General features: G+C 37.1%; 1 protein-coding gene across 1 annotated transcript in view; it reads right to left on the reverse strand.

The window, feature by feature from the left end:
* Positions 1–17,501, reverse strand: part of LOC143912424 (uncharacterized) — a 38,099-nt gene extending 20,598 nt beyond the window's left edge. The window contains exons 1-2 of the mRNA XM_077431699.1: positions 17,176–17,501; positions 16,885–17,088 (exon numbers count right to left, since the gene is read on the reverse strand). Of these exons, the coding sequence (XP_077287825.1) occupies positions 16,885–17,088; positions 17,176–17,237 (266 nt within the window). The 5' untranslated portion in view covers positions 17,238–17,501. The remainder of the gene's footprint in view (positions 1–16,884; positions 17,089–17,175) is intronic.
* Between the last annotated feature and the right edge of the window lie 404 nt (positions 17,502–17,905).

The raw sequence follows: 17,905 nt of genomic DNA on the forward strand, positions 1-17,905 counted from the left end.
CCTCACCAAACCTAAACCAACCTAACCTAACCATCACCGAAATCAAAGAATTAGACATTGCAAAAATATACACAAAACGTACTCACTTCACGAAACCTAACCCAACCTAACCTAACCATCACCGAAATCAAAGAATCTGACAATGCAAAAATATCCACAAAACTTGCTTACCTCACCAAACCTAACCCAAACTAACGTAAACATCACCAAAATTGAAGAATTCGACATTGCAAAAATATCCGCAAAACGTGCTTACCTCACCAAACCTAACCCAACCTAACCATACCATCACCGAAATGAAAAATTTGGAAATTGCAAAAATATACACAAATCGTGCTAGCTTCACGAAACCCAACCCAACCTAAGCTAACCATCACCGAAATCAAAGAATTTGACAATGCAAAAATATCCACAAAACGTGCTTACCTCACCAAACCTAACCCAACCTAACCTAACCATCACCGAAATCAAAGAATTAGACATTGCAAAAATATACACAAAACGTGCTAACCTCACTAAACCTAACCCAACCTAACCTAAACATCAACGAAATCAAAGAATTTGACAATGCAAAAATATCCACAAAACTTGCTTACCTCACCAAACCTAACCCAACCTAACCTAACCATCACCGAAATCAAATAATTAGACATTGCAAAAATATACACAAAACGTACTAACTTCACGAAACCTAACCCAACCTAACCTAACCATCACCGAAATCAAAGAATTTGACAATGCAAAAATATCCACAAAACTTACTTACCTCACCAAACCTAACCCAAACTAAGCTTAACATCATCGAAATCGAAGAATTCAACATTAAAAAAATATCCACAAAACGTGCTTACCTCATTAAACCTAAACCAACCTAACCTAACTATCACCGAAATCAAAGAATTAGACTTTGCGCAAAAATACAAAAAACGTGCTAACTTCACGAAACCTAACCCAACCTAACCCAACTATCTCCGAAATCAAAGAATTTGACACTGCAAAAACATCCACAAAACTTGCTTATCTCACCAAAACTAAGCCAACCTAACCTTACCATCACAAAAATGAAAGAATTGGACATTGCAAAAATATCCACAAAACGTGCTAACCTCACCAAACCTAACCCAAACTAACCTAACCATCACCGAAATCAAAGAATTAGACATTGCAAAAATATACACAAAACGTGCTAACCTCACCAAACCTAACCCAACCTAACCTAAACATCACCGAAATCAAAAAATTTGACAATGCAAAAATATCCACAAAACGTGCTTACCTCACCAAACCTAACCCAACCTAACCTAACCATCACCGAAATCAAAGAATTAGACATTGCAAAAATATACACAAAACGTACTAACTTCACGAAACCTAACCCAACCTAACCTAACCATCACCGAAATCAAAGAATCTGACAATGCAAAAATATCCACAAAACTTGCTTACCTCACCAAACATAACCCAAACTAACGTAAACATCACCAAAATCGAAGAATTCGACATTGCAAAAATATCCGCAAAACGTGCTTACCTCACCAAACCTAACCCAACCTAACCATACCATCACCGAAATGAAAAATTTGGACATTGCAAAAATATACACAAATCGTGCTAGCATCACGAAACCCAACCCAACCTAAGCTAACCATCACCGAAATCAAAGAATTTGACAATGCAAAAATATCCACAAAACTTGCTTACCTCACCAAACCTAACCCAAACTAACCTAAACATCATCGAAATCGAAGAATTCGACATTAAAAAAATATTCACAAAACGTGCTTACCTCATTAAACCTAAACCAACCTAACCCAACTATCACCGAAATCAAAGAATTTGACAATGCAAAAACATCCACAAAACTTGCTTATCTCACCAAAACTAAGCCAACCTAACCTTGGTATCACAAAAATGAAAGAATTGGACATTGCAAAAATATCCACGAAACGTGCTAACCTCACCAAACCTAACCCAACCTAACCTAACCATCACCGAAATCAAAGAATTCGACATTGCCAAAATATCCACAAAACGTGCTAACCTCACAAAACCTAGCCCAACCTAACCTCATTTTCACCGAAATCAAAGAATTAGACATTGCAAAAGTATACACAAAACGTACTTACTTCACGAAACCTAACCCAACCTAACCTTAACATCACCGAAATCGAAGAATTCGACATTGCAAAAATATCCGCAAAACGTGCTTACCTCACCAAACCTAACCCAACCTAACCATACCATCACCGAAATGAAAAAATTGGACATTGCAAAAATATACACAAATCGTGCTAGCTTCACGAAACCCAACCCAACCTAAGCTAACTATCACCGAAATCAAAGAATTTGACAATGCAAAAATATCCACAAAACTTGCTTACCTCACCAAACCTAACCCAAACTAACCTAAACATCATCGAAATCGAAGAATTCGACATTAAAAAAATATTCACAAAACGTGTTTACCTCATTAAACCTAACCCAACCTAACCTAACCATCAACGAAATCAAAGAGATCGACATTGCCAAAATATCCACAAAACCTAGCCCAACCTAACCTCATTTTTACCGAAATCAAAGAATTAGACATTGCAAAAGTATACACAAAACGTACTCACTTCACGAAACCTAACCCAACCTAACCTTAACATCACCGAAATCGAAGAATTCGACATTGCAAAGATATCCACAAAACGTGCTTACCTCACCAAACCTAACCCAACCTATCCATACCATCACCGAAATGAAAGAATTGGAAATTGCAAAAATATACACAAATCGTGCTAGCTTCACGAAACCCAACCCAACCAAACCTAACCATCACCGAAATCAAAGAATTTGACAATGCAAAAATATCCACAAAACTTGCTTACCTCACCAAAACTAAGCCAATCTAACCTTACCATCACCGAAATCAAAGAATTAGACATAGCAAAAATATACACAAAACGTGCTAACCTCACCAAACCTAACCCAACCTAACCTAAACATCAACGAAATCAAAGAATTTGACAATGATAAAATATCCACAAAACTTGCTTACCTCACCAAACCTAACCCAACCTAACCTAACCATCACCGAAATCAAAGAATTAGACATTGCAAAAATATACACAAAACGTACTAACTTCACGAAACCTAACCCAACCTAACCTAACCATCACCGAAATCAAAGAATTTGACAATGCAAAAATATCCACAAAACTTGCTTACCTCACCAAACCAAACCCAAACTAACCTAAACATCATCGAAATCGAAGAATTCGACATTAAAAAAATATTCACAAAACGTGTTTACCTCATTAAACCTAACCCAACCTAACCTAACCATCAACGAAATCAAAGAGATCGACATTGCCAAAATATCCACAAAACCTAGCCCAACCTAACCTCATTTTTACCGAAATCAAAGAATTAGACATTGCAAAAGTATACACAAAACGTACTTACTTCACGAAACCTAACCCAACCTAACCTTAACATCACCGAAATCGAAGAATTCGACATTGCAAAGATATCCACAAAACGTGCTTACCTCACCAAACCTAACCCAACCTATCCATACCATCACCGAAATGAAAGAATTGGAAATTGCAAAAATATACACAAATCGTGCTAGCTTCACGAAACCCAACCCAACCAAACCTAACCATCACCGAAATCAAAGAATTTGACAATGCAAAAATATCCACAAAACTTGCTTACCTCACCAAAACTAAGCCAATCTAACCTAACCATCACCGAAATCAAAGAATTAGACATAGCAAAAATATACACAAAACGTGCTAACCTCACCAAACCTAACCCAACCTAACCTAAACATCAACGAAATCAAAGAATTTGACAATGCAAAAATATCCACAAAACTTGCTTACCTCACCAAACCTAACCCAACCTAACCTAACCATCACCGAAATCAAAGAATTAGACATTGCAAAAATATACACAAAACGTACTAACTTCACGAAACCTAACCCAACCTAACCTAACCATCACCGAAATCAAAGAATTTGACAATGCAAAAATATCCACAAAACTTGCTTACCTCACCAAACCAAACCCAAACTAACCTAAACATCATCGAAATCGAAGAATTCGACATTAAGAAAATATTCACAAAACGTGTTTACCTCATTAAACCTAACCCAACCTAACCTAACCATCTACGAAATCAAAGAGATCGACATTGCCAAAATATCCACAAAACGTGCTAACCTCACAAAACCTAGCCCAACCTAACCTCATTTTTACAGAAATCAAAGAATTAGACATTGCAAAAGTATACACAAAACGTACTTACTTCACGAAACCTAACCCAACCTAACCTTAACATCACCGAAATCGAAGAATTCGACATTGCAAAGATATCCACAAAATGTGCTTACCTCACCAAACCTAACCTAACCTATCCATACCATCACCGAAATGAAAGAATTGGACATTGCAAAAATATACACAAATTTTGCTTGCTTCACGAAACCCAACCCAACCAAACCTAACCATCACCGAAATCAAAGACTTTGACAATGCAAAAATATCCACAAAACTTGCTTACCTCACCAAACCTAACCCAAACTAAGCTAAACATCATCGAAATCGAAGAATTCGACATTAAAAAAATATCCACAAAACGTGCTCACCTCATTAAACCTAAACCAACCTAACCCAACTATCTCCGAAATCAAAGAATTTGACAATGCAAAAACATCCACAAAACTTGCTTATCTCACCAAAACTAAGCCAACCTAACCTTACCATCAGAAAAATGAAAGAATTGGACATTGCAAAAATATCCACAAAACGTGCTAACCTCACCACACCTAACCAAAACTAACCTAACCATCACCGAAATCAAAGAATTAGACATTGCAAAAATATACACAAAACGTGCTAACCTCACCAAACCTAACCCAACCTAACCTAAACATCACCGAAATCAAAGAATTTGACAATGCAAAAATATACACAAAACTTGCTTACCTCACCAAACCTAACCCAACCTAACCTAACCATCACCGAAATCAAAGAATTAGACATAGCAAATATATACACAAAACGTGCTAACCTCACCAAACCTAACCCAACCTAACCTAAACATCAACGAAATCAAAGAATTTGACAATGCAAAAATATCCACAAAACTTGCTTACCTCACGAAACCTAACCCAACCTAACCTAACCATCACCGAAATCAAAGAATAAGACATTGCAAAAATATACACAAAACGTGCTTACCTCACCAAACCTAACCCAACCTAACCTAACCATCACCGAAATCAAAGAATTTGACAATGCAAAAATATCCACAAAACGTGCTTACCTCACCAAACCTAACCCAACCTAACCTAACCATCACCGAAATCAAAGAGATCGACATTGCCAAAATATCCACAAAACGTGCTAACCTCACAAAACCTAGCCCAACCTAACCTCATTTTTACCGAAATCAAAGAATTAGACATTGCAAAAGTATACACAAAACGTACTTACTTCACGAAACCTAACCCAACCTAACCTTAACATCACCGAAATCGAAGAATTCGACATTGCAAAGATATCCACAAAACGTGCTTACCTCACCAAACCTAACCCAACCTATCCATACCATCACCGAAATGAAAGAATTGGACATTGCAAAAATATACACAAATCGTGCTAGCTTCACGAAACCCAACCCAACCAAACCTTACCATCACCGAAATCAAAGAATTTGACAATGCAAAAATATCCACAAAACTTGCTTACCTCAACAAACCTAACCCAAACTAAGCTAAACATCATCGAAATCGAAGAATTCGACATAAAAAAATATCCACAAAACGTGCTCACCTCATTAAACCTAAACCAACCTAACCTAACTATCACCGAAATCAAAGAATTAGACTTTGCGAAAAAATACACAAAACTTGCTAACTTCACGAAACCTAACCCAACCTAACCCAACTATCTCCGAAATCAAAGAATTTGACAATGCAAAAACATCCACAAAACTTGCTTATCTCACCAAAACTAAGCCAACCTAACCTTACCATCACAAAAATGAAAGAATTGGACATTGCAAAAATATCCACAAAACGTGCTAACCTCACCAAACCTAACCCAAACTAACCTAACCATCACCGAAATCAAAGAATTAGACATTGCAAAAATATACACAAAACGTGCTAACCTCACCAAACCTAACCCAACCTAACCTAAACATCACCGAAATCAAAGAATTTGACAATGCAAAAATATCCACAAAACGTGCTTACCTCACCAAACCTAACCCAACCTAACCTAACCATCACCGAAATCAAAGAATTAGACATAGCAAAAATATACACAAAACGTGCTAACCTCACCAAACCTAACCCAACCTAACCTAAACATCAACGAAATCAAAGAATTTGACAATGCAAAAATATCCACAAAACTTGCTTACCTCACCAAACCAAACCCAACCTAACCTAACCATCTCCGAAATCAAAGAATTTGACAATGCAAAAATATCCACAAAACGTGCTTACCTCACCAAACCTAACCCAACCTAACCTAACCATCACCGAAATCAAAGAATTCGACATTGCCAAAATATCCACAAAACGTGCTAACCTCACAAAACCTAGCCCAACCTAACCTCATTTCCACCGAAATCAAAGAATTAGACATAGCAAAATTATACACAAAACGTGCTTACCTCACCAAACCTAACCCAACCTAACCTAAACATCACCGAAATCAAAGAATTTGACAATGCAAAAATATCCACAAAACGTGCTAACCTCACCAAACCTAACCCAACCTAACCTAACCATCACCGAAATCAAAGAATTAGACATAGCAAAAATATACACAAAACGTGCTAACCTCACCAAACCTAACCCAACCTAACCTATACATCAACGAAATCAAAGAATTTGACAATGCAAAAATATCCACAAAACGTGCTAACCTCACCAAACCTAACCCAAACTAACCTAACCATCACCGAAATCAAAGAATTAGACATTGCAAAAATATACACAAAACGTGCTAACTTCACCAAACCTAACCCAACCTAACCTAAACATCACCGAAATCAAAGAATTTGACAATGCAAAAATATCCACAAAACGTGCTTACCTCACCAAACCTAACCCAACCTAACCTAACCATCACCGAAATCAAAGAATTAGACATAGCAAAAATATACACAAAACGTGCTAACCTCACTAAACCTAACCCAACCTAACCTAAACATCAACGAAATCAAAGAATTTGACAATGAAAAAATATCCACAAAACTTGCTTACCTCACCAAACCTAACCCAACCTAACCTAACCATCTCCGAAATCAAAGAATTTGACAATGCAAAAATATCCACAAAACGTGCTAACCTCACCAAACCTAACCCAACCTAACCTAACCATCACCGAAATCAAAGAATTCGACATTGCCAAAATATCCACAAAACGTGCTAACCTCACAAAACCTAGCCCAACCTAACCTCATTTTCACCGAAATCAAAGAATTAGACATTGCAAAAGTATACACAAAACGTACTTACTTCACGAAACCTAACCCAACCTAACCTTAACATCACCGAAATCGAAGAATTCGACATTGCAAAAATATCCACAAAACGTGCTTACCTCACCAAACCTAACCCAACCTATCCATACCATTACCGAAATGAAAGAATTGGACATTGCAAAACGATACACAAATCGTGCTAGCTTCACGAAACCCAACCCAACCAAACCTAACCATCACCGAAATCAAAGAATTTGACAATGCAAAAATATTCACAAAACTTGCTTACCTCACCAAACCTAACCCAACCTAACCTAACCATCACCGAAATCAAAGAATTAGACATAGCAAAAATATACACAAAACGTGCTAACCTCACCAAACCTAACCCAACCTTACCTTAACATCAACGAAATCAAAGAATTTGACAATGCAAAAATATCCACAAAACTTGCTTACCTCACCAAACCTAACCCAACCTAACCTAACCATCACCGAAATCAAAGAATTAGCATTGCAAAAATATACACAAAACGTACTAACTTCACGAAACCTAACCCAACCTAACCTAACCATCACCGAAATCAAAGAATCTGACAATGCAAAAATATCCACAAAACTTGCTTACCTCACCAAACCTAACCCAAACTAACGTAAACATCACCAAAATCGAAGAATTCGACATTGCAAAAATATCCGCAAAACGTGCTTACCTCACCAAACCTAACCCAACCTAACCATACCATCACCGAAATGAAAAAATTGGACATTGCAAAAATATACACAAATCGTGCTAGCTTCACGAAACCCAACCCAACCTAAGCTAACCATCACCGAAATCAAAGAATTTGACAATGCAAAAATATCCACAAAACTTGCTTACCTCACCAAACCTAACCCAAACTAACCTAAACATCATCGAAATCGAAGAATTCGACATTAAAAAAATATTCACAAAACGTGTTTACCTCATTAAACCTAACCCAACCTAACCTAACCATCAACGAAATCAAAGAGATCGACATTGCCAAAATATCCACAAAACGTGCTAACCTCACAAAACCTAGCCCAACGTAACCTCATTTTTACCGAAATCAAAGAATTAGACATTGCAAAAGTATACACAAAACGTACTTACTTCACGAAACCTAACCCAACCTAACCTTAACATCACCGAAATCGAAGAATTCGACATTGCAAAGATATCCACAAAACGTGCTTACCTCACCAAACCTAACCCAACCTATCCATACCATCACCGAATTGAAAGAATTGGACATTGCAAAAATATACACAAATCGTGCTAGCTTCACGAAACCCAACCCAACCAAACCTAACCATCACCGAAATCAAAGAATTTGACAATGCAAAAATATCCACAAAACTTGCTTACCTCACCAAACCTAACCCAAACTAAGCTAAACATCATCGAAATCGAAGAATTCGACATTAAAAAAATATCCACAAAACGTGCTCACCTCATTAAACCTAAACCAACCTAACCTAACCATCACCGAAATCAAAGAATTAGACATTGCAAAAATATACACAAAACGTGCTAACCTCACCAAACCTAACCCAACCTAACCTAAACATCAACGAAATCAAAGAATTTGACAATGCAAAAATATCCACAAAACGTGCTAACCTCACCAAACCTAACCCAAACTAACCTAACCATCACCGAAATCAAAGAATTAGACATTGCAAAAATATACACAAAACGTGCTAACCTCACCAAACCTAACCCAACCTAACCTAAACATCACCGAAATCAAAGAATTTGACAATGCAAAAATATCCACAAAACGTGCTTACCTCACCAAACCTAACCCAACCTAACCTAACCATCACCGAAATCAAAGAATTAGACATAGCAAAAATATACACAAAACGTGCTAACCTCACTAAACCTAACCCAACCTAACCTAAACATCAACGAAATCAAAGAATTTGACAATGAAAAAATATCCACAAAACTTGCTTACCTCACCAAACCTAACCCAACCTAACCTAACCATCTCCGAAATCAAAGAATTTGACAATGCAAAAATATCCACAAAACGTGCTAACCTCACCAAACCTAACCCAACCTAACCTAACCATCACCGAAATCAAAGAATTCGACATTGCCAAAATATCCACAAAACGTGCTAACCTCACAAAACCTAGCCCAACCTAACCTCATTTTCACCGAAATCAAAGAATTAGACATTGCAAAAGTATACACAAAACGTACTTACTTCACGAAACCTAACCCAACCTAACCTTAACATCACCGAAATCGAAGAATTCGACATTGCAAAAATATCCACAAAACGTGCTTACCTCACCAAACCTAACCCAACCTATCCATACCATTACCGAAATGAAAGACTTGGACATTGCAAAACGATACACAAATCGTGCTAGCTTCACGAAACCCAACCCAACCAAACCTAACCATCACCGAAATCAAAGAATTTGACAATGCAAAAATATTCACAAAACTTGCTTACCTCACCAAACCTAACCCAACCTAACCTAACCATCACCGAAATCAAAGAATTAGACATAGCAAAAATATACACAAAACGTGCTAACCTCACCAAACCTAACCCAACCTTACCTTAACATCAACGAAATCAAAGAATTTGACAATGCAAAAATATCCACAAAACTTGCTTACCTCACCAAACCTAACCCAACCTAACCTAACCATCACCGAAATCAAAGAATTAGCATTGCAAAAATATACACAAAACGTACTAACTTCACGAAACCTAACCCAACCTAACCTAACCATCACCGAAATCAAAGAATCTGACAATGCAAAAATATCCACAAAACTTGCTTACCTCACCAAACCTAACCCAAACTAACGTAAACATCACCAAAATCGAAGAATTCGACATTGCAAAAATATCCGCAAAACGTGCTTACCTCACCAAACCTAACCCAACCTAACCATACCATCACCGAAATGAAAAAATTGGACATTGCAAAAATATACACAAATCGTGCTAGCTTCACGAAACCCAACCCAACCTAAGCTAACCATCACCGAAATCAAAGAATTTGACAATGCAAAAATATCCACAAAACTTGCTTACCTCACCAAACCTAACCCAAACTAACCTAAACATCATCGAAATCGAAGAATTCGACATTAAAAAAATATTCACAAAACGTGTTTACCTCATTAAACCTAACCCAACCTAACCTAACCATCAACGAAATCAAAGAGATCGACATTGCCAAAATATCCACAAAACGTGCTAACCTCACAAAACCTAGCCCAACGTAACCTCATTTTTACCGAAATCAAAGAATTAGACATTGCAAAAGTATACACAAAACGTACTTACTTCACGAAACCTAACCCAACCTAACCTTAACATCACCGAAATCGAAGAATTCGACATTGCAAAGATATCCACAAAACGTGCTTACCTCACCAAACCTAACCCAACCTATCCATACCATCACCGAATTGAAAGAATTGGACATTGCAAAAATATACACAAATCGTGCTAGCTTCACGAAACCCAACCCAACCAAACCTAACCATCACCGAAATCAAAGAATTTGACAATGCAAAAATATCCACAAAACTTGCTTACCTCACCAAACCTAACCCAAACTAAGCTAAACATCATCGAAATCGAAGAATTCGACATTAAAAAAATATCCACAAAACGTGCTCACCTCATTAAACCTAAACCAACCTAACCTAACTATCACCGAAATCAAAGAATTAGACTTTGCGAAAAAATACACAAAACGTGCTTACTTCACGAAACCTAACCCAACCTAACCCAACTATCTCCGAAATCAAAGAATTTGACAATGCAAAAACATCCACAAAACTTGCTTATCTCACCAAAACTAAGCCAACCTAACCTTACCATCACAAAAATGAAAGAATTGGACATTGCAAAAATATCCACAAAACGTGCTAACCTCACCAAACCTAACCCAAACTAACCTAACCATCACCGAAATCAAAGAATTAGACATTGCAAAAATATACACAAAACGTGCTAACCTCACCAAACCTAACCCAACCTAACCTAAACATCACCGAAATCAAAGAATTTGACAATGCAAAAATATCCACAAAACGTGCTAACCTCACCAAACCTAACCCAAACTTACCTAACCATCACCGAAATCAAAGAATTAGACATTGCAAAAATATACACAAAACGTGCTAACCTCACCAAACCTAACCCAACCTAACCTAAACATCACCGAAATCAAAGAATTTGACAATGCAAAAATATCCACAAAACGTGCTTACCTCACCAAACCTAACCCAACCTAACCTAACCATCACCGAAATCAAAGAATTAGACATAGCAAAAATATACACAAAACGTGCTAACCTCACTAAACCTAACCCAACCTAACCTAAACATCAACGAAATCAAAGAATTTGACAATGCAAAAATATCCACAAAACTTGCTTACCTCACCAAATCTAACCCAACCTAACCTAACCATCTCCGAAATCAAAGAATTTGACAATGCAAAAATATCCACAAAACGTGCTAACCTCACCAAACCTAACCGAACCTAACCTAACCATCACCGAAATCAAAGAATTCGACATTGCCAAAATATCCACAAAACGTGCTAACCTCACAAAACCTAGCCCAACATAACCTCATTTTCACCGAAATCAAAGAATTAGACATTGCAAAAGTATACACAAAACGTACTTACTTCACGAAACCTAACCCAACCTAACCTTAACATCACCGAAATCGAAGAATTCGACATTGCAAAAATATCCACAAAACGTGCTTACCTCACCAAACCTAACCCAACCTATCCATACCATTACCGAAATGAAAGAATTGGACATTGCAAAAATATACACAAATCGTGCTAGCTTCACGAAACCCAACCCAACTAAACCTAACCATCACCGAAATCAAAGAATTTGACAATGCAAAAATATCCACAAAACGTGCTAACCTCACCAAACCTAACCCAACCTAACCTAACCATCACCGAAATCAAAGAGATCGACATTGCCAAAATATCCACAAAACGTGCTCACCTCACAAAACCTAGCCCAACCTAACCTCATTTTTACCGAAATCAAAGAATTAGACATTGCAAAAGTATACACAAAACGTACTTACTTTACGAAACCTAACCCAACCTAACCTAAACATCACCGAAATCAAAGAATTTGACAATGCAAAAATATCCACAAAACGTGCTTACCTCACCAAACCTAACCCAACCTAACCTAACCATCACCGAAATCAAAGAATTAGACATAGCAAAAATATACACAAAACGTGCTAACCTCACCAAACCTAACCCAACCTAACCTAAACATCAACGAAATCAAAGAATTTGACAATGCAAAAATATCCACAAAACTTGCTTACCTCACGAAACCTAACCCAACCTAACCTAACCATCACCGAAATCAAAGAATAAGACATTGCAAAAATATACACAAAACGTGCTTACCTCACCAAACCTAACCCAACCTAACCTAACCATCACCGAAATCAAAGAATTTGACAATGCAAAAATATCCACAAAACGTGCTAACCTCACCAAACCTAACCCAACCTAACCTAACCATCACCGAAATCAAAGAGATCGACATTGCCAAAATATCCACAAAACGTGCTAACCTCACAAAACCTAGCCCAACCTAACCTCATTTTTACCGAAATCAAAGAATTAGACATTGCAAAAGTATACACAAAACGTACTTACTTCACGAAACCTAACCCAACCTAACCTTAACATCACCGAAATCGAAGAATTCGACATTGCAAAGATATCCACAAAACGTGCTTACCTCACCAAACCTAACCCAACCTATCCATACCATCACCGAAATGAAAGAATTGGACATTGCAAAAATATACACAAATCGTGCTATCTTCACGAAACCCAACCCAACCAAACCTAACCATCACCGAAATCAAAGAATTTGACAATGCAAAAATATCCACAAAACTTGCTTACCTCACCAAACCTAACCCAAACTAAGCTAAACATCATCGAAATCGAAGAATTCGACATTAAAAAAATATCCACAAAACGTGCTCACCTCATTAAACCTAAACCAACCTTACCTAACTATCACCGAAATCAAAGAATTAGACTTTGCGAAAAAATACACAAAACGTGCTAACTTCACCAAACCTAATCCAACCTAACCTAACCATCACCGAAATCAAAGAATTTGACAATGCAAAAATATCCACAAAACGTGCTTACCTCACCAAACCTAACCCAACCTAACCTAACCATCACCGAAATCAAAGAATTAGACATAGCAAACATATACACAAAACGTGCTAACCTCACCAAACCTAACCCAACCTAACCTAACCATCACCGAAATCAAAGAATTTGACAATGCAAAAATATCCACAAAACGTGCTAACCTCACCAAACCTAACCCAACCTAACCTAACCATCACCGAAATCAAAGAGATCGACATTGCCAAAATATCCACAAAACGTGCTAACCTCACAAAACCTAGCCCAACCTAACCTCATTTTTACCGAAATCAAAGAATTAGACATTGCAAAAGTATACACAAAACGTACTTACTTTACGAAACCTAACCCAACCTAACCTTAACATCACCGAAATCGAAGAATTCGACATTGCAAAGATATCCACAAAACGTGCTTACCTCACCAAACCTAACCCAACCTATCCATACCATCACCGAAATGAAAGAATTGGACATTGCAAAAATATACACAAATCGTGCTAGCTTCACGAAACCCAACCCAACCAAACCTAACCATCACCGAAATCAAAGAATTTGACAATGCAAAAATATCCACAAAACTTGCTTACCTCACCAAACCTAACCCAAACTAAGCTAAACATCATCGAAATCGAAGAATTCGACATTAAAAAAATATCCACAAAACGTGCTCACCTCATTAAACCTAAACCAACCAAACCTAACTATCACCGAAATCAAAGAATTAGACTTTGCGAAAAAATACACAAAACGTGCTTACTTCACGAAACCTAACCCAACTAACCCAACTATCTCCGAAATCAAAGAATTTGACAATGCAAAAACATCCACAAAACTTGCTTATCTCACCAAAACTAAGCCAACCTAACCTTACCATCACAAAAATGAAAGAATTGGACATTGCAAAAATTTCCACAAAACGTGCTAACCTCACCAAACCTAACCCAAACTAACCTAACCATCACCGAAATCAAAGAATTAGACATTGCAAAAATATACACAAAACGTGCTAACCTCACCAAACCTAACCCAACCTAACCTAAACATCACCGAAATCAAAGAATTTGACAATGCAAAAATATCCACAAAACGTGCTTACCTCACCAAACCTAACCCAACCTAACCTAACCATCACTGAAATCAAAGAATTAGACATAGCAAAAATATACACAAAACGTGCTAACCTCACCAAACCTAACCCAACCTAACCTAAACATCAACGAAATCAAAGAATTTGACAATGCAAAAATATCCACAAAACTTGCTTACCTCACCAAACCTAACCCAACCTAACCTAACCATCTCCCAAATCAAAGAATTTGACAATGCAAAAATATCCACAAAACGTGCTTACCTCACCAAACCTAACCCAACCTAACCTTACTATCACCGAAATCAAAGAATTCGACATTGCCAAAATATCCACAAAACGTGCTAACCTCACAAAACCTAGCCCAACCTAACCTCATTTTCACCGAAATCAAAGAATTAGACATTGCAAAAGTATACACAAAACGTACTTACTTCACGAAACCTAACCCAACCTAACCTTAACATCACCGAAATCGAAGAATTCAACATTGCAAAAATATCCACAAAACGTGTTTACCTCACCAAACCTAACCCAACCTATCCATACCATTACCGAAATGAAAGAATTGGACATTGCAAAAATATACACAAATCGTGCTAGCTTCACGAAACCCAACCCAACCAAACCTAACCATCACCGAAATCAAAGAATTTGACAATGCAAAAATATTCACAAAACTTGCTTACCTCACCAAACCTAACCCAACCTAACCTAACGATCACCGAAATCAAAGAATAAGACATTGCAAAAATATACACAAAACTTGCTTACCTCACCAAACCTAACCCAACCTAACCTTAACATCACCGAAATCGAAGAATTCGACATTGCAAAGATATCCACAAAACGTGCTTACCTCACCAAACCTAACCTAACCTATCCATACCATCACCGAAATGAAAGAATTGGACATTGCAAAAATATACACAAATCGGGCTAGCTTGACGAAACCCAACCCAACCAAACCTAACCATCACCGAAATCAAAGACTTTGACAATGCAAAAATATCCACAAAACTTGCTTACCTCACCAAACCTAACCCAAACTAAGCTAAACATCATCGAAATCGAAGAATTCGACATTAAAAAAATATCCACAAAACGTGCTCACCTCATTAAACCTAAACCAACCTAACCTAACTATCACCGAAATCAAAGAATTTGACTTTGCGAAAAAATACACAAAACGTGCTATTTTCACGAAACCTAACCCAACCTAACCCAACTATCTCCGAAATCAAAGAATTTGACAATGCAAAAACATCCACAAAACTTGCTTATCTCACCAAAACTAAGCCAACCTAACCTTACCATCACAAAAATGAAAGAATTGGACATTGCAAAAATATCCACAAAACGTGCTAACCTCACCACACCTAACCCAAACTAACCTAACCATCACCGAAATCAAAGAATTAGACATTGCAAAAATATACACAAAACGTGCTAACCTCACCAAACCTAACCCAACCTAACCTAACCATCACCGAAATCAAAGAATTAGACATAGCAAAAATATACACAAAACGTGCTAACCTCACCAAACCTAACCCAACCTAACCTAAACATCAACGAAATCAAAGAATTTGACAATGCAAAAATATCCACAAAACTTGCTTACCTCACAAAACCTAACCCAACCTAACCTAACCATCACCGAAATCAAAGAATAATCAAAGAATATACACTAACTAATTCCATATTTTATTTTGCTTATACTTATTTCAATTCAATTGCTATCATCAATAATTGTTGTTTGATAATTGATTCTATATCTTCATTTATAATTACATATACTTGTACATGCAATTACATTTTTTACTGTAATTTCTTCCATACTTTTTGCTCTATTTATAACTATAGTTTCACTTCTATTATTGATTATTGTCTTAATATTAATATTATTGTTAAAGAATATAAACTGGTTAATTCCATTTTTCACTTTGTTAATATATGTTCAGATTCATTTACTACCATCAATGATTATTATTTGAACAATAGTTCTATATAGAGTTCGCGTTGTGTGGTATACACAGACGGACGTGTTTACCTACCTTTCTACCGATATGGCCACGATTTGTGCCTGTAGAGTGGTGATTAACGAAGTTCTGGCGTTCATACGCAATAAGATAGACACCCTAGATGAAGTATCACTTGTCCAAATATGCGACTTCTTTACTGAGGATGAAATGATGGTGGCGAGAAACGTGCTCATTTCACTTCTGCCTGATGTGCGAGATACACGACGACAAGGTGATCTAAAAAAATTAAGATGTATTCAAGACATTATTAAAATGTTTAAAGAAACAGATGTGTCTGTTCTACCAAATTTTGGCGCTGTCAACCTGCGACGTTTGCCTCCTGTTTCTTTCGATTCGATTGATGTTACATCACTACTGAGTGCCATTCAAGATTTGAAGGAAGAGGTGAGAGTTCTGAAGTCTCAGGGTGGGGCGAATGATATTTCTCTCATTAAGGATGCAATAGCTGAGTTGCGCGAAGATATGAACAAGATCACTTCCGATGTTTCAAATCGCGATTTGAATGCGTCTAACTTGGTGGAAGAGATATTAAAAAAAACCGGAACCTTTGCGGATGCCGTACGTAAGCAGACTAATAAAACCAACAAAAATAATAGCCAATCGAAACTACCTCCTGTGCCGAACGCATCGAATAATGTTACATCGAATAATGTAAACAAGCAGAGAGCGTCAACCAGTGGCGGCGCTTCGAAAAATGTTACATCGAACGATGCAAACAATCAGGGAGTGTCAACCAGTGCTGGCGCTCCACTAGCTGAAAATGATAACAACGATAATTTCAAATTAGTTAAAACGAAAAAAAACATTAGACGAAGTGCCAACTTAAGAGGCACTTGCAAGGATTCTGAATTGCAAGCTGTAATTCCAGAATCTGAAATTTACATCTCTAGATTCTCGTTAGAGACGAATGTCGAAATAATTAGTAGATATTTAAAGAAAAAAGTAAATTTCAAATTCACCTTAAAAGAACTACCATCTCGAACAAAATGTGGTTTCAAGTCTTTCATTGTTGCAACTGAAGCCACGAATGCAA

This window comes from Arctopsyche grandis, chromosome 5 (assembly GCF_051622035.1).
Source record: "Arctopsyche grandis isolate Sample6627 chromosome 5, ASM5162203v2, whole genome shotgun sequence".
Lineage (NCBI taxonomy): Eukaryota > Metazoa > Arthropoda > Insecta > Trichoptera > Hydropsychidae > Arctopsyche > Arctopsyche grandis.